Below are 16,979 nucleotides of genomic sequence, written 5' to 3'. Positions count from 1 at the left end.
TACATAAATAAAAATTTTGATAAAATAACATTCATCTATAAACAAAAAAGTTTGTAATATCCCCTTTATATTTCGAATTCAAATAATTTGAATATCTACTTGAACATCAAATTTTACATTTGTTTGAATATTTTTTGTTGTTTGTTTAGATAGAAAATCACTATTGTAAATATTCAAGAATGTTCAAATCATGTGATTTTCTATCTATCTAAAAATATAATAAAAAGTTTCTAAAAATGTAAAATTTAATCTCAAAATACATTTCCATACAAGTTTATGTTGAGCGAATTGATTTAATTGTTTAAAATTTTACAATAAAGATATAAATGTAAAGTAACGCACCCCAATAAAGAAAGAGGACAAATGCCTCCATGTTTTTGTGCCTCCATCATGCCTCTATCTCTTTCCATCATTTTCAAAGTTCAAACAGTTGATTCGAACCGCTCAACCTAACCTCCATACTAAAATATGTTTGGAGACCAAATTTTATATTTTTAGGAATTTTTTTACTATTTTCTTAGATAGGTACAAAATCAGTAAATCTGAACCATCTAAAAACAGTATTTTTTTACCTATCTAAAAAAATAGTAAAAAAATTCCTAAAAATATAAAATTTGGTCTCCAAACATATTTTAGTATGGAGGTTAGATTGAGCGGTTCGGATCGACTGTTTGAACTTTGAAAATGATGGAAAGAGATGGAAGCATGATGAAGGCACAAAAACATGGAGGCATTTGAACTCTCCTCATAAAGAAATATGAGCAGGATTCAAATATATTATGATTTTGTACTCTAATATGTTCTACATTCTTTATTTTTGTTTTCAAAATTTAAACAGTCCGAACTACTCAATATGATTTTTATAATAAAGTATGCTTGGAGACCAAATTTTATATTTTTTAGATAGTTACAAAATCACTGTTTTAAGGAGCTTCTAGACCATCTAAAAAAATGATATTGCATCTATATACAAAAAGTTAAAAATAATAAAAAATTCCAAAAAATATAAAATTTGGTCTCTAAGAATTATCTCGGTTTGGACTTTAGAAATAGAAAAAAAAATATAGAGTATATTAGAACAAAAAATCATAGTGCATTTTAACTCTCCTTAAAAAAATATTTATTTACAGATATAAAGTATGAGATTGAGGAATTATATATTTGGGATAAATACGGAATGAAGAAAACTGATATATGCGGACTCTTCTTTTGAGTTAATATATCTAGACCGTCCGATCAGCTTTAAGATTCGTGCGAATTAAATAATATTGAAGACCCCCTAAAACCATGTTTTAGGTGGGTGCCGGATGGGCTCCATTTGCCTCCACTATATCCCCACCTCCACGGCTCCACGGCTCCACACACAGTAAAGAGAAGCGAAAGACAGAGAGAGACCCGGGGAGAGAGAAAGAGAGAGAGGCGAGGTAAGTTTCTTAGAAGAGGAGGAAGAAGAACAGAACTCTACCAATGGTTGAACCAATACTTCTTTACAGCATGAAGAACTCGGGATTCGATTCAGTAGGTTAAGCTGCTTAAGATGATAGCGCGGGAAAGGTGTGATCTCTCATACTTTTTTTTTTCGCGGGAATTTTTTGTTTCGCTTGTAAACCCTGATCCGCGTTCGTTAGTTTCTGTGTTTGTTGTCAAAAATGTCGAACTACAACTTCTCTCAGGAAGAAAAAGCAACAAATTCGTTTCCCTGTTTTGAAAATTGGGTTGAATTTTGCCATTTGTGTTAATTAAATCATGTGTTAAAAATTTAGTTACTTCAGCTTGGTTTCTGATAAAAGCTCAATGGTTTTCATTGCTGAACTTTTTTTTTTTTCCCTTTTGTGTGACCACCGTGTAGTTGTCTGATGATTAGCTCAGATCATGTGTCCTAATATGTAACAGTGATTTAACAGATTTTATATTATGATATTTTTTTAAAATATATATATTTACCAGTTCACATGTTTCTGTTCAGTTTGGTGTTATATTTATCAGTTTTAGATGTTTGTGCATTATTTGATTTATTTCTAAATGTCTTCAAGTAGGAATATCCGAAATTACAACTTCTCTCAAAAAGAAGAAAAAAAAGCAACAAATTCGTTCCCGTGTTTTGAAAATTGGGTTGAATTTTGTCATTTGTGTTAATTAAATCATGTGTTTAAAATTTAGTTACTTCAGCTTGGTTTGTGATATAAGCTCAACGGTTTTCATTGCTGAATTTTTTTTTCCCCTTTTGTGTGACCATCATGTAGTTAGTTGTCTGATTAACTGAGATCATATGTGTCTGCTCAGTTCATATGTTTCTGCTTAGTTTGGTGTTATATTTATCAGTTTAAGATGTTTTGTGCATTATTTTCAGTTTCCAGGGTTATTAGAAAAAGACCCTTTTTTTTATTTCTGAACATGAAGAAAAAGATTTCACTCAGCATGTCACTAATTGTAATTTAACATATTACTCAGTTTAAATCTCATCTAAGCGCTTCTAATTCTTATTTCTTTTGTATGCTTTTGTTTTTCAGGATTTGTGGTTTGAGAAGGCAAAATTATCTCAAATTTCTTACTTGTGAAGGCTACATCTTTGAAAAGAAAGAAAGAGAGAAATAGGGAACCATCTGAAAGTACAATTGTGCTCGGTCGAATCATTCACTATCCCAACTCAGCACCTGAAGTGACTTTCACAAACCAGCAAATTGTGTCTCTCTTTCTCTTTTCTGGGCAAATCTCCTTTGGCAAAACCTCTCCCAATTTGGGGCAAATCTCCTTTGGCATTTACTATCCCTTTTACCACTACATATCATAAGGTATCCATCATCGACAAGCAAGAATTAGAAATATCTCATCTGTTTTCTCTGGGAAATCTCCTTTGGCATTAGCGTTTTTTATTAATTTTGCTCTCTGGGCAAATCTCCTTTGGCAGTAGGTAACTTTCTAATTGTTGTGTGCTACCTCTTTTGGGCAAATCTCCTTTGGCAATAGTGTGTATTTCTACACACTTCTATCTTATCCATTGTTTTATCTGAAATTATTCTGGTTTATTATCATCTTCCTCTTTGACTTTGTTCTGTGTTGGACCTCAATTGGAACTGTCGAGCAAAGAAAGCAGAAGAAAAAAAGGTCAGTACTTTCCTCTCTAGTTTATAATTATTATTCTCATGCTGTGTTTGGTTGAGGAATAGTGGTATGATATGTGATTTTATTCAAAACTTAAATTTCAACCAAACATTACCTTATATCACTCCCTGAAGTATAAATTATTTCATGTTCCTCATCATTTTTATATTTGCTTTCCAGGAAATATTTGTATCTTATAACATTGTTGGAGGGCAATACCATACAACTACAAAAAGAATTAAAAACAAAGAGAAGAAAAAAGAACAGCAAAATGGATCTGTTCATGATTGATTCTGACACCGATGAGTACACTGAGTCAAGTGATAGTGAAGAGCTTGGAGAGAGAGAGATTTTTTTCGGCAGCCACGCACAAAACATACTATCAAGCCTCGATGAAAGCATTCTTAAGATTGATGATTTTCTCTCCTTTGAAAGAGGGTTTTCACATGGTGACATCATTTCTCACATCTCTGACCCATCAGGTCAACTCGGCCGCGTGGTTGACCTAGACATGGTTGTGGACTTAGAAACCCAATCTGGGGAGATCACAAGAGGTGTCAACTCAAAGAAGCTTGCGAGGGTTAGGTCTTTCATGGCTGGTGACTATGTCATCATGGGCTCCTGGATTGGGCGAGTCAATCAGGTCATTGACTTGGTCAAAATCGTGTTCAATGATGGCACAAAGTGCGAAGTACTGGTGAGGGACTCAGAGATGCTGGAACCTGTCATGCCTGGCTGGTACGAAGAAATGGTACAGTTTTACTATCCGGGGCAACGTGTCAGGATGAAGACCGCCCGTACCGTCTCAAAGACCGCAAAATGGCTGTGTGGTGATTGGGGTTTGAAGAACTCTGATGAGGGTACTGTTTGTTCTGCCGAGGCTGGTATCGTGCAGGTCTATTGGATCTCCTCGCTGTCCCGTGTTTGGGGAAGTTGCAAAACAGACCCTATCCCGCCCTCCTTCCAAGAGCCGAATAACCTTACCTTGTTGTCCTGCTTCCAGTATGCAAATTGGCAGCTTGGTGATTGGTGCACTCTTCTCGATGTTGCTTTGGCTGGTGACCCAAAGAGCTGTGTTACAATGGCAAAAAATTATGGCCAAGGAAGCAGAGGCATCTTCACGGTTTCAAAAACAAAAACCATGGTTGATGTTCTGTGGCAAAATGGGTCAGTTTCAGTTGGGCTAGACCCGAGAACCCTCGCTCCTGTTAGCAATTTGGGTGACCACGACTTTTGGCCTGACCAATTTGTTCTTGAAAAGGCCATCACATCAGAGGAGGCATGTGTAGCAAAATGTCAGCGTGTCGGAGTTGTGCAAAAGGTCGACGCGCCAGAAAGGACAGTGACAGTCAAGTGGGGTAGAAATCAGGGTGGATTCATCGGGGATGCAAAGGAGGAGACCGTGAGTGCATATGAGTTGGTGGAGCACCCCGATTTCTCATTTTGTGTTGGCGAGGTGGTGGTGAGATTGGTTCCAAGTTCGGAAAAAGTGGACGAAGCAAAGAGCGGGTTTGATTACTTGTCGTGCTTTGGGATTTTTGTAGGGTACAAAGAAGGTGGTGTCCAAGTGAAATGGGCCAATGGGCTTTTATCTAAGGTATATCACACTTTCTCATTCTGCAGTTGTAATTAGCTTGGTTTGCCATCAAAGAGAGAGAGAGAAAGGATTAGATTAGAACTTCTTTCCATTTTTAATTGTTTATTCATGGTTTAGTTGGTGGCTTGGTGCATGGCTGTTTATTCATAACCACTAATGTCTGGTGAAATACTGGCATGATACTATGGATGTTACGGTCTGATGGATAAATTATATATTTACTAATTGATTTATTTAAATTCTCAAACATTTTAGGTTGATCCTTTCGAAATATGTGGTCTAGAAAGGCTACTTGACATTGTTATGCCCCCACCAGTAAGTGAGGCAGTTCCAAGTGCCACAGACTCCACTATCTTCACTGATGAACGAGAGAAAAAAGGGTCACATGAGCCAATGGCACGGGATGATACCAGTTATGACCGTGTTGAGTCCTTGAGAAACGCCACAGCACGGCTTTTTCCAAAGGCCGCCTTTGATTTCCTTTCTGGCATATTTGGTCGTACCCACTCAAACTCTTCTGGCTCGGTACTATCTTTTTTCCTTTCTTCTCTTTTATCAGTAATGAATGCTTTTCTGTGATTTGACATGTGACCAATGATGCATTCCATTCAGGTGAAAGAAGAAACTAATCACCTGGTTGTGGGGTCAATTGAGCGGCAATCGGATGCAGATGAGATTGCTAAGCACGAACCCTTGAAGTTGCAGAATGAACCACCTAAACCTAGTGAGAATGCTAACCTGCCATTTAATGGTGATAAGCCGAGAGAGACCAAGCAGTTTGATGTCATTGATGAGTGCTCTGACCATCATTTTATCAATCACATGGGAGCAGCTCAGGTAATTTTGCCAGTTGTTTGTGTGTTAATTTAAGTATATCTAGTCTGATAATCGTAAGATATAAAATACAAAAAATTGAGCAATACTTTGGTTGGTGAAACTAAGTTCTGTTGTGTTTTTCCTTTTATCTTTAGGTGAAGAAAGGTTGGCTGAGGACGATTCAACAAGAATGGACCATCTTAGAAAATAACCTACCTGGTATGTTAGGTTTCCAACAACTCTTGTGCCTCTCTTTTTAGTGTTAGCAGTAATTTCGGCATTTCTATTGCTTTTATGTACATCAATTAGCTTAGTAACTGTAATTTGTTGTCAACTAATACAGAGAGTATTTATGTGAGAGCGTACGAAGAAAGAATGGATCTGCTCAGGGCATGCATAATTGGTGCCGCAGGAACGCCTTACCATGACAGCTTATTTTTCTTCGATATTTTCTTTCCTGTTGATTATCCCCATGAGCCGCCGGTAATTTTATTTTCTTCAACCTTTATTTTTATTAAGATCAAGAAAAATTAAGAAAATGACAGAGTAAGATTTCTCAAAGAATAAGGTTCTACTCAACTACTCAACTGTTTATGTGACACTCCAAGTCAACCAAGTATAAACCATAAAAAGGAAATTGGAATAATCAATTGAAGCTGTCAGGTATGATACATGACATACAATGTCATATCTCTAATACCAGAATATTTTGTTGTGCAGTTGGTGCACTACCACTCAGGTGGTCTACGGCTGAATCCGAACCTGTATGAATCGGGAAAGGTCTGCCTCAGTCTCCTCAATACATGGACTGGGTCTGGCACCGAAGTGTGGGACCCAAAGAGCTCAACTGTACTTCAGGTGCTGTTATCCCTTCAAGCCCTTGTTTTGAATGACAAGCCGTATTTCAATGAGGCAGGGTACGACAAGCAGATCGGCAGAGCAGATGGCGAAAAGAATTCTATAACTTACAATGAAAATGCATTTCTACTATCATGCAAGTCCATGACATACGTCATACAGAAACCACCTAAGGTAATTTCCTTCCATCTTTTTAGGCTTTTACGAAATCATACACAATGCTTTATAATAGTTGCAAATAGCACACCCAAGATTAGAGAACTAGCCTTTGGTTCAGTGGCAAAGGCAATGTCATGTATGTAAGAGGTTGTAGGTTCGAAACCCGGATTTGTGAACCTCCAACCTTTCCTCAAAAAAAAAGAAAGAAGAAGATTTGTTGCAGTTTGCCAGTTTTAACTGAAAGTTAGTTGCAATAAGCCAGTTATCCAAATTTGAACCTTTTTTTGAATGTTATGTTTAGAAACAATAGTTGCAGTTAGAGAATATTTCACTGTTATGTTTACTGTTACCACAGAGTTGCAGTTAATATATTTTTTTTATGTTATGTTTAGAAACAAATAGTTGTCAGCCCTTTTTCTTATTAAAGCTCACATTTGAACCTCTTTTTTCATATTTTTGGTCAAATGCAGCATTTTGAAGATTTTGTTAGAGAACATTTTACTTGTCATGCCCCACAAATCATCAATGCATGCAAGGCTTATTTAGATGGTGCACAAGTCGGTTCTATGTGTGGCAATGGAGAACTTTCAGGGGGTCATCACAAAAGTTGCTCAACGGGTTTCAAGTTGATGCTCGCAAAGCTTTTACCCAAGCTTGTTTCAACCTTCACTGAGATGGGTATAGATTGCAACCAATCCAACCCATTAGCACCAGTTTTGGGTTGAGATGATCCGTCTAAACTATGCTTGGTTGTGTGTAATTATAATGTAATTATATCCAGTGATTGAGTATATCCTCTGCCTCTCTTGTTTGTATAAAATTGGAGGGAACATCCCATCAAATCTACATCCATCCGATACTTGGTGCGATCTGGGCCATCAAATTGGGGTCGGGCGGATTAGATGGGAAGGAGCCTACCCAGTTTCAATCGAACCAGAGACGAGCCTAGAGTAAATATGTTGTGTAATAATGTGCTATGCAGCAGTGATTGTGTGAATGCGTAAACTGGTATTGCATTATATTGTTTTTCTGTTGTCTGAATAAATCACTGTATATATTCTGTGGAAAAACTTGTGGTGTGAAAAAAATGCGCTAGCATGTATTATAAGGCTTTTGTTGTATTTATATATAGTTTGAAAGAATGATTTGGTTTGATAGTTGCTGTTCTCTCTGACAGTATCAAGTTGATTTACCAAATTTTAATACTGGTGCTGTTGATTGTAAACTCTTTTGAGTAATGAATTACACACCAGCTTGTCATTCACTTGAGAAAAAATAATATGGTCAATCTTGAAGATTGTATTTTATGTTTGAAATAATAGATATGGGAAAAAAATGTTACAAATTGGGAACATGGGAAATTACTAGGGGTGAAAAGGGAGCGGATAGTGGTAAAATCATATCCACATTCCTTTTCTCATTTTCTGAATATGGATACGGAGTGGATATCATACATATCAGACGGATACATCACATCGGATATTTATTAAAATAATATAAAAAAGATTAAAAAAATATTACATTTCATAATATTTATCTAATTATAATGGTGAATAATATAAATTTTTCATAATATATTTTAAAATATATGATATATATTTACTATTCAAATAAAGATAATTGAAATATAAAACCATATCAGTATCCTCATCCATATTGACGGATATTCAGATACCGGATATCTACATCTAAGTTTTCAAATATGAATAGAATACGAATTGGATATTATCCATACCGTTTTCACCCTAGAAATTACAGATTGATAGACATGCAGAATAGGAAGTTATTCGCCACCATTAGTTTGTACACGGATTGTTGTAAATTTTTTATAATTTGATAATCTCAATCTAAGATCCAGTGGTAAAATATTGTGAAATTTCAGAAAATGTTTACATAGAGCATTATTTTGGAACACGGCCCATCCCTGATGCTCCAACAGGCCCAAAAAAATATTAGGCCCAGTTCAAAAAAAAGAAGGAATTCAATGGGCCATTTGTCTGGCAGGCCTTGATGTTAGGCTTCTCATGCCATCACCATTGTTTTTAATAATTCACAAAAAAATGCTATGAATACCTAAATTTTTTAGTTTAAATTCGGTCCGTTAGCACAAATTATTGAGTTTGATCTTAATTTTAATTGGCCGATTCAGCTTGAAACTCACACGCTTAATATTTTTAAGGGATGAATTTCGTTGGAACTATCTAATAATTTGATAATTATTCTTTTAAGTCAAATCAAAACAATTTTTATAACGAAAGAATTTTATAGATATTTTGTTGGATATATAAATAATTTATATAATAAGTTTCATATATTTTAGATAAATTATGTATCGATTTAATTCAATCTGACAATCAATTAATGATTTGAAAAATTAACATTATAGTTTTATACTTTTATTAATTACAAATAATTTTCGAATTATATTAAATTTGATTAACATTCTACTTACAGTAGGGCTGCAAATGAATCGAACTTAATCTAGTTTGAGTTTGGGTTCAAACTAATTTTGAACCGAACTGGTTTGAAATTGAAGTAGGATTTCAAATTGAAAAGAAGAGTTCGAGTTTGAATCGGTGCGATTTGAACCAGTTTCAAATCCAACTGGTTCGAAATTGAAGTAGAGTTTAGAACTAAAAAGAAGAGTTTCGAACCGAGTCCAACTCAGTCCGAGTTTGATTCGAACTAATTTTGATCTAAACTAGGTTTGATTTGTTTCAGAACCGAGCTAATTTGATTCATTTCGACTTGAACTTTTTTCGAATTGAACTCAATCAAATCACGAGGTAGGAGCTTTTTGTGCAGGCCTATCTTATACTGTAAAAATATATATATATATATATATATATAAATAATTTTATATTTAAAATTTAATAATTATTTTATCTATTGTCAAATAATACGATAATCATTAATCAATGCAGTCTGTGATGTGGAAATATCCACGTAGGAGGTAACCCAAAAAGTGCCACCGGGTAAAATAAACAAAAGAAATAAAATGGATAGACCAACGGCGATCCGAATCTGCTGTTATTCAAATGAGATAACAGGTCCCTGTTATTTCAAATCTAACCGTTAGATTTTTTCATACGCGAATCTCAATAAAGATCAACGGATAGATTTTGAATAACAGGTTCCTGTTATCACATTTGGATAGCAGCGGATTTGAGCTGGACCAACGGACTGGACTGAGTCCGTATCCTCTGAGATATCTCATATTTTGCGTGACCGACGTGTCCGGTGCCTATTCGGGAATACCGTAGGGGCCAGTATTATTTGAGCTTTGAGATTCGTGCACAAAGTATTTGAACGGTTCAGATTATCCAATTAGTCACGCAAAATATGAGATATCTCGATGAGAATTCGGGACTGCTGGACTCCTCTTAATTCTTATATGAGTGCGTATCCTCTGTGATATCTCAACTTTTGCGTGACCGACGTGTCCAGCGCCTATTCGGGGTGATGTAGGGGTCAGTATTATGTGTGCTTTGAGATTCGTGCAGAACGTTTTTAAACGCTTGAGATTTTCCATAAAGTCACGCAAAGTTTAAGATATCTCAGAGGATACGAATTCATTATTATATTAGAGATGCATGGGGGAGCAAGAGAGAGAGAGAGGCTTCTAATTACCTAATTAACTGACTAATGTAAAATTAATGGCACTACTGCTTCTCCCTTCCTGCTGCTCTCTCTCTATCCGAACTCGCAACCGCACGCGGTTCGTCAATCGAACCTCCCGCGACGAGGTTCAGGTCACAACAAGCTCAAGCTCTTTCAACTACTGGTATAAGTATAACCATCGTCGTCGCCGTAGGCAGTTTCAATTGGCAGCCACAGCCTCGCAGTTGAGAGAGGGAGAGGGAGAAGAGGAGGAGGATGAAAGGAGTGGGAGAGGAAGAGGAAGAGGTGATTATGTTACTCTCATTGCCTGTGCTGTTGGCCTCTTCACTGGCCTCGGCGTTGTTCTCTTCAATTACGCTGTCAGTTTCTCCCTCCTTATCTTAATTTTACACCTATTGGTCATGTTTGGTTGTGGAGTAAAGTTAATGAGGATTAACTTACTTACTCCACCTTATTCCTCATATTTTACGCCTTGTTTGGTATTTTATCATAGATTAAATTAATTCATATGAAAGATTAAGATGTTGGGAAATGAATCCAAGTCTATGATAGTAGGCTCTATAGGTGGAGTAAGTGTAGAGTAAGTTAATCCACCTAGAGAGGTCCACCTGAAGAGGTGGAGTAACTTATTCCGGATTAACTCACCTCTTACTCCATCTTACTCCTTCTATTTTACTCCTTGTTTGGGTCCTTAAGCATGGAGTAAGGGTTTACTCCACCTTTTAAGCCGTTAAGCTGTCAAAGGAGGAGTAAATTTGAAGGAGTAAGATGGAGTAACATCTGAGTTACTCCGTCTGCAGACTCTAAGTAAGTTACTCCCCTCTCTATGGATTTATTCACAGTAACACTCATTTTTCAATTTTCTCTTTTCATTTTTCACAGTTACTCCACCAAACGACACCAAACATGATTAAGTTAATCCACCTTAACTTGAAGTAAGCAAGTTAATTCTTCTTAACATTACTCCACAACCAAACATGCACTTCCATGTTTGATTGTAGAGTAAGAGGTGTAGTAGTCCACACTTAAGCTACCAACCAAGGTGCTACCAAACAAGATGTAAAATATGATGAATAAGATGGAATTATGGCAGAATAAAATTATATCATCTCTCCAATCGGATTAACTTATTCCACACTTATAGACATAGATTCATTTTTTCAACTTCTTTTAAGCTGCCAAACGATGTGTAAAACTAAAGGAATAAGATGGATTGAACAACTTCATCCTCCTTAAATTTAAGTAGCAACCAAACATGGCTTAAAAAAAAATACGAGGTTACTGGTAATTGTTAGTATGTTCTTCTGACCAGATCAGTTATACTAGGTTCTATAGGTCCATGAGATAAGAGACCTATTTTGGGATGGGATACCCCTGCGTGGGGCCACCTGGTTGAGAGAGGAACCAATCCAAAACATCTGGCAGAGGGTTGTTTTCGTGCCAGTGTGCGGGGGCATAATTGTCGGCATCCTAAACAGCCTGAGGAGTTCTCTTAAGAAAGAATCCAAGGAAGATTCTGTACCAGGTGCTGTTCTGAAGGCAACAGCAGCTTCGATCACGCTTGGTACTGGCAATTCCCTTGGGCCGGAAGGACCTAGTGTTGAGATCGGCTCGAATGTTGCTAAAGGATTTGGCAGTCTCCTTGGATGGAGCGGCGGCAAGAGAGTCTCTCTCATTGCTGCTGGATCTGCAGCTGGCATTTCTTCAGGTACTAATTGATAGTGTTAATAAGGAAAAAAATAGAGTTGAAGACAATTTTAGAAATTGTTCTCTCTAATATAAGACTAAATTAAGTTAAACTCCATGTTATTGAACATAACTAAATTGACACGAAACAAATCTAAGAAATAGAAAGCTGCTAGCAATTTGCATGCATATTTTTTAGTTCCCTTCGTTAGGTAAATCTAGCTACTTTCTTTTAAGATCTCCGAAAAACATGCTTTAGAACCTGAAAACATTATGCTGTTAACTAACACACAGATTTAACAATTAAAAATTTATATTGAAGGTTCCCGGTGAAGGCTGTGCATCAAAATCATAAATTTTTGCTTTCTGTCATACAATGCTCTCAAGCCAAATATGTCAGAGCACAGCCTCTTAATGTTGAATTATGATGTTATTGTAATTGAAATTTTCTCAAAACAACTCGTTACCCAAATAAAGCAAAAGGTTTATTACTTTTTCTTGACATAGGCTGATTTACTGTGCCCATCTCTTCTTTTCTTTCACTTTTGTTGTTAGCCAAAGTAATAGAATATTCACAAATCCTGTGCAACCTAAGCGACTGAAACCAAGAATTTTACCATAGAAAATGCAGAGGATGCGGGGGATATAAAGGAGAATTTAACCAAAGGATTCTTGAAATTCGGAAAAAATATAGCACTTTCAAAATACTTAATTCAGTCTTATAATACCTGTAATTGCATATGATTCAAAACAACACAAACTCAAATCTGTGCATTGTATATTTAATTTTCTGATTGAGCAATAACTCAACGTAAAATTGCCAGGTGAGGTGAAAATTAGTTTGTGAAATTATAGGTTTCAACGCGGCTGTTGCGGGGTGCTTCTTCGCAGTTGAATCGGTTTTGTGGCCATCCTCTGCTGCCAACTCTTCCTCTTCCTCTTCCTCTTCCTCTTCCCTCCCCAACTCTACTCCAATGGTGATTCTAAGCTCGGTTATAGCCTCTGTTGTCTCTGAAATCGGCCTCGGCTCTGCTCCTGCTTTTGTCGTGCCGGAATATGACTTGCGCTCTCCTACTGGTAATGCGGTACACTAGTTCCCAGCATTTTTTTTTCTCTTGTGTAAAGTACCATTTTTTTATAAAAAAATATATTCAATGAGTAGGGTTAAATTGATGAATGGTTTTCGTGGCCCAATCATGCCTCACATTCTTATCTCCGTTTTCAAAGTCTAAACAGTCGATTTGAACTGCTCAACATGATCTCCATATTAAAATGTGCTTGAAGACCAAATTTTATAATTTTTTAAAGTTTTTTTACTCTTGTTTTAGATAGGTAAAAAATCACTGTTTTTGGATGTTTCAGAATTTTCTAAAAATAGTGATTTTGTACCTATCTAAAAAAAATAGTAAAAAGTTTCCAAAAATTATAAAATTTGGTCACCAAGCACATTGTAATATGGAGATCATGTTGAACGGTCCGAATCGACTGTTAGGACTTTGAAAACAGATGAAGATGTGAGGCATTGTCATATTCAATATATGAATGTATAATGTTGTGTATCTATCAACATGCCAAAAAATATAATAATCAATAAAATCAACAAATTTATTGCAGAGCTTCCTCTGTACCTTTTGCTGGGAATCCTGTGTGGGCTGGTATCGGTCACATTAACATCCTGCACGTCATTCTTTGTGGAGGCAACCGAGAGACTGCACCAAAAAACAGGGCTGTCAGAGTCTGTGTTTCCTGCAATGGGAGGACTTTGTGTTGGGATAATGGCATTAAAATACCCTGAGGTGCTCTACTGGGGTTTTGAAAATGTTGACGTCTTGCTGGAGTCAAGACCGTTCACAGCACCTCTCTCAGCACCTGTGCTGTTTCAATTAGTAGGCATAAAGATAGTAGCTACATCCCTATGCCGTGCCTCGGGGCTGGTGGGGGGGTATTACGCCCCGTCCCTGTTTATTGGTGCAGCTACTGGAATGGCGTATGGTAGGTTTCTCTGTATCTTGTTCAGTGGTCCCGGTGCAATGTTTCATCTCCCTTTGTTGGAAGTTGCAGCACCTCAAGCATACGGTCTGGTCAGTGCCATTCTTTCTTACATGAACATACATGATCCTGCAAATTTTTTTTTTGTTATGTCTTTAGAAAAACAAACATTTTATTTTATCTATTTTCCTCGGTTACCTTGTAAACTCTTATTAAGTTTGTCTATATATCTAGGACCACTTAGTTTCGTTTTGAAAGTTCAAAACACCATTTGGTTCTAGTGAAAATTCAGGGACCAATTTGTCTCTTGTGAGAAAGTCTAAAGCCTAATTTGATGCAAAAATGAAATTTTAGGAAAATTTCTTTTGAAATTCTTGGTGTTTATGTTGGTGCAGGTGGGGATGGCTGCAACACTTGCTGGGGTGTGCCAAGTGCCTCTGACATCGGTTCTACTCCTCTTTGAGTTAACACAGGACTACCGCATCGTCTTGCCTCTTCTTGCAGCTGTTGGTATTTCCTCTTGGATCTCCTCTCGCCAAAAGAGATCTACAAATAATGTCACTACTGCCAAAAATACCCCCACACCTGGTAATGGCAGCACAAAACAATCCAAATCTACTGGATCTTTTAGTAGAGCTCAAATAATAGAAAGAAAATTAGATGATGGCGATTCCTCTGAGCTGTGCATGCTTGAGAGCTCTCTGTGCGTGTACGATGAAGAATCTGAGTTTAGTGATGTGGCTCAAAGTGTTAGTGTTTCAGAAGCCATGAGGAGGAGGTATGAATCAGTTGTGTCAATGGAGACTCCAGTTGTGCAAGTGTTGAGTGTGATGATTAAAGAGAAGCAGCCATTTGTGGTAATTACCGACAAAGACGGTGCCTTGCTCGGTTTGTTAACACTAGATAACATTATGGAATTCATCGCAACTACTAAGAGTTATATTAGACAAAGTACAGATATGAGAGAACTGTTGGTGCATGACATATGCAAAAGCCGCAATGGAAGCTGGTGTAGAGCACGGCCATATGTGACTCCTAACATGAAGCTTGTGGAGGCACAAAGTATAATGAATTTGCATCATGCTGATCACCTTCCTGTTGTATCATCAGACGAAAAACTTTCTCTGGTTGGTATCATTGACCGTGAATGTATCAGCATTGCTTTCAGGTAATGTTATATGAGCTTATCGCAGTAACAACAGGCTAAGGAAATAATATATCAAGTAAACAAAACAATTACTTAGATATAACGAGTTTACACAATTAAAAAATGTGAAAGCCCCATATAACATTCATCAGATTTTAAATAAATATGAAAGGAAAAATTGTTTATATAGTTTTCAGGACAGACATGTAGGTCTGACTGATGCAACTTGGCATCTGATTTTTTTTTTTTCTTTTGGTGATATTATTTTTATATAGGGCTTCCATGGCGAAAGAACTTCTAAGCTCATCTACTACTGGGAGGGTGTAAAAAACTTAGGCATTGAAACTTTTTGAGTGAAGGCCATTGTTAATTTGTTATGTTATACAGGACCCTTTTTTATTAATCAAGGAGTAAAGAGATTTTTTTTTTTTTTTTTTTGTGATTTTGAAGATGTAGGGAATTTAAAATTTAGACAAACCAAAGATCTTTTGTGCAAAATTTGTGATATGTGATATATGAATTAGGCATCAGTGTGATGATATTTATTTATGGTGTGCAAATCTTTATATATAGAATTAGATTGGTAATAATTGTAAAGAGGTGGTATCTTATTGATAATTCTAAAAACAAACTTTTAATTTAGAATCTAACATTTTAGATATAGAATTTGATGCAAGTATTACTACTGTTTGTTAAAGAACCTCAAATTTGTAGTAAAAATAATTTTACAAGACTAATAATACGGCTATAGTATTACTTTACTTTTGAAAAATTGTATGTGATTTAGAAATTACTAAATTAATTCACTGTGGATGAATACAGTCCAGAATTATTATAAATTTTGGGAATTTGTGATGGATATGCTCAATGCCTAATTGCTTATCTAGATGAGAACCTGAATAGGAGGTACACTGACTCTTGGATCAGTGAGTCGACCCGTTTAGCTGTCTCTTGCAGGGACCTAGAGCCAGTGTAAATTGAATCCGTATCCTCCTTTGTACTTGACTGAACCTATTGGAACGGACGGTCCAGATTTACTCTCAGCGCAGATATTAAATTGGCACGAATCTCAAAGCACAGATAATACTGCTCCTGCGCCATCCCGAGTAGTCGTTGAGGGCCTGTTCGGTGCGCTACTGTGCGCGTGGGAAAAAAAAAGTTTACTCAGACTGAATTTTTTTTTCCCCATGAGCTAGCACAGTAAAAGTCAGTTCAATTACCATACCCATTCCCCAGCCCATTTAAACGCCGAACAGGCCCTGACTGAGAGTAAATATGGATTGTCCGTCTCAATCAGGTTCAGTCAGGTACTTGGGAGGATACGGATCCGTGTAATTTGAGTAGAACTAACTAAGGTGTTTGGGTGTTTTTAAGTTCACCGATTCCTTTGAATTCAGCTCAAAAGTCTATAAAATTTGCTTCAAACGATAAATTCGAACCGTTGAAATCTATCTCTCTTACGAGTGAGGTGTCTATATGTGAATATTAAAAATTTTGAACTAATTTTGTATAGATTCAGATGGTAAAAAAACTGTTCAAAAAATAAATGCATTAAAATTAATATATAAATCCTTTAATTTTAATCACTTGATTGTATACTAAATTAGTTTGAAAGTTTAAAATTTCACATGTAAACACATCAATCGTAAGACAATAGATTTCACAAAAAAACTTGGTCAACTTAAGAACATTTTACTTCTACTCTAATTTGAGAGTATTTTGTAAAAAAAATATTATACAGACCCCTAATCTCACACCTCCTAAGCAACCTTTAATTATTTTTAGTCAAATTTTAAAAGAAAACTGAATAAGTGTAAATTGACGTTATAATTTAGTGTGTATTGGTGTAATAGTCAGGTGTGTATTAAGTGTATATTTTAATAAATTTCATAAATGAATCTAGAATAGTATGACGATTTGTTGACGGCTATCAGACACATATTTTGACTTCATAAAAAACCCCGAAATATTTATTAATATCCAAAAAAAAAAAAAAAAAAAATC

The 16,979-nt window shown here is 36.2% G+C and overlaps 2 protein-coding genes across 2 annotated transcripts; both read left to right on the top strand.

Moving 5' to 3' along the window:
- Positions 1-1,366: 1,366 nt before the first annotated feature.
- PHO2 (phosphate 2) lies at positions 1,367-7,721 on the top strand. The gene is made up of 9 exons (XM_078313200.1): positions 1,367-1,554; positions 2,511-3,105; positions 3,283-4,699; positions 4,955-5,224; positions 5,312-5,536; positions 5,671-5,734; positions 5,859-5,998; positions 6,236-6,547; positions 7,003-7,721. Exons 3-9 carry the CDS (start codon positions 3,374-3,376, stop codon positions 7,255-7,257), a joined length of 2,592 nt encoding a protein of 863 aa, XP_078169326.1. The 5' UTR covers positions 1,367-1,554; positions 2,511-3,105; positions 3,283-3,373; the 3' UTR covers positions 7,258-7,721.
- Positions 7,722-10,107: 2,386 nt separating this feature from the next.
- CLC-E (chloride channel E) lies at positions 10,108-15,502 on the top strand. The gene is made up of 6 exons (XM_078313201.1): positions 10,108-10,512; positions 11,489-11,861; positions 12,695-12,916; positions 13,454-13,920; positions 14,224-14,996; positions 15,251-15,502. The coding sequence occupies exons 1-6, from the start codon at positions 10,189-10,191 to the stop codon at positions 15,300-15,302; spliced, it is 2,211 nt and encodes a 736-aa protein (XP_078169327.1). The 5' UTR covers positions 10,108-10,188; the 3' UTR covers positions 15,303-15,502.
- The last annotated feature ends 1,477 nt before the right edge of the window (positions 15,503-16,979 follow it).

Source organism: Carex rostrata, chromosome 12 (genome assembly GCF_964058835.1).
Source record: "Carex rostrata chromosome 12, lpCarRost1.2, whole genome shotgun sequence".
Lineage (NCBI taxonomy): Eukaryota > Viridiplantae > Streptophyta > Magnoliopsida > Poales > Cyperaceae > Carex > Carex rostrata.
Note: the sequence above shows the minus strand (reverse complement) of the source record. Positions and strands in the feature narration are given on the sequence as shown.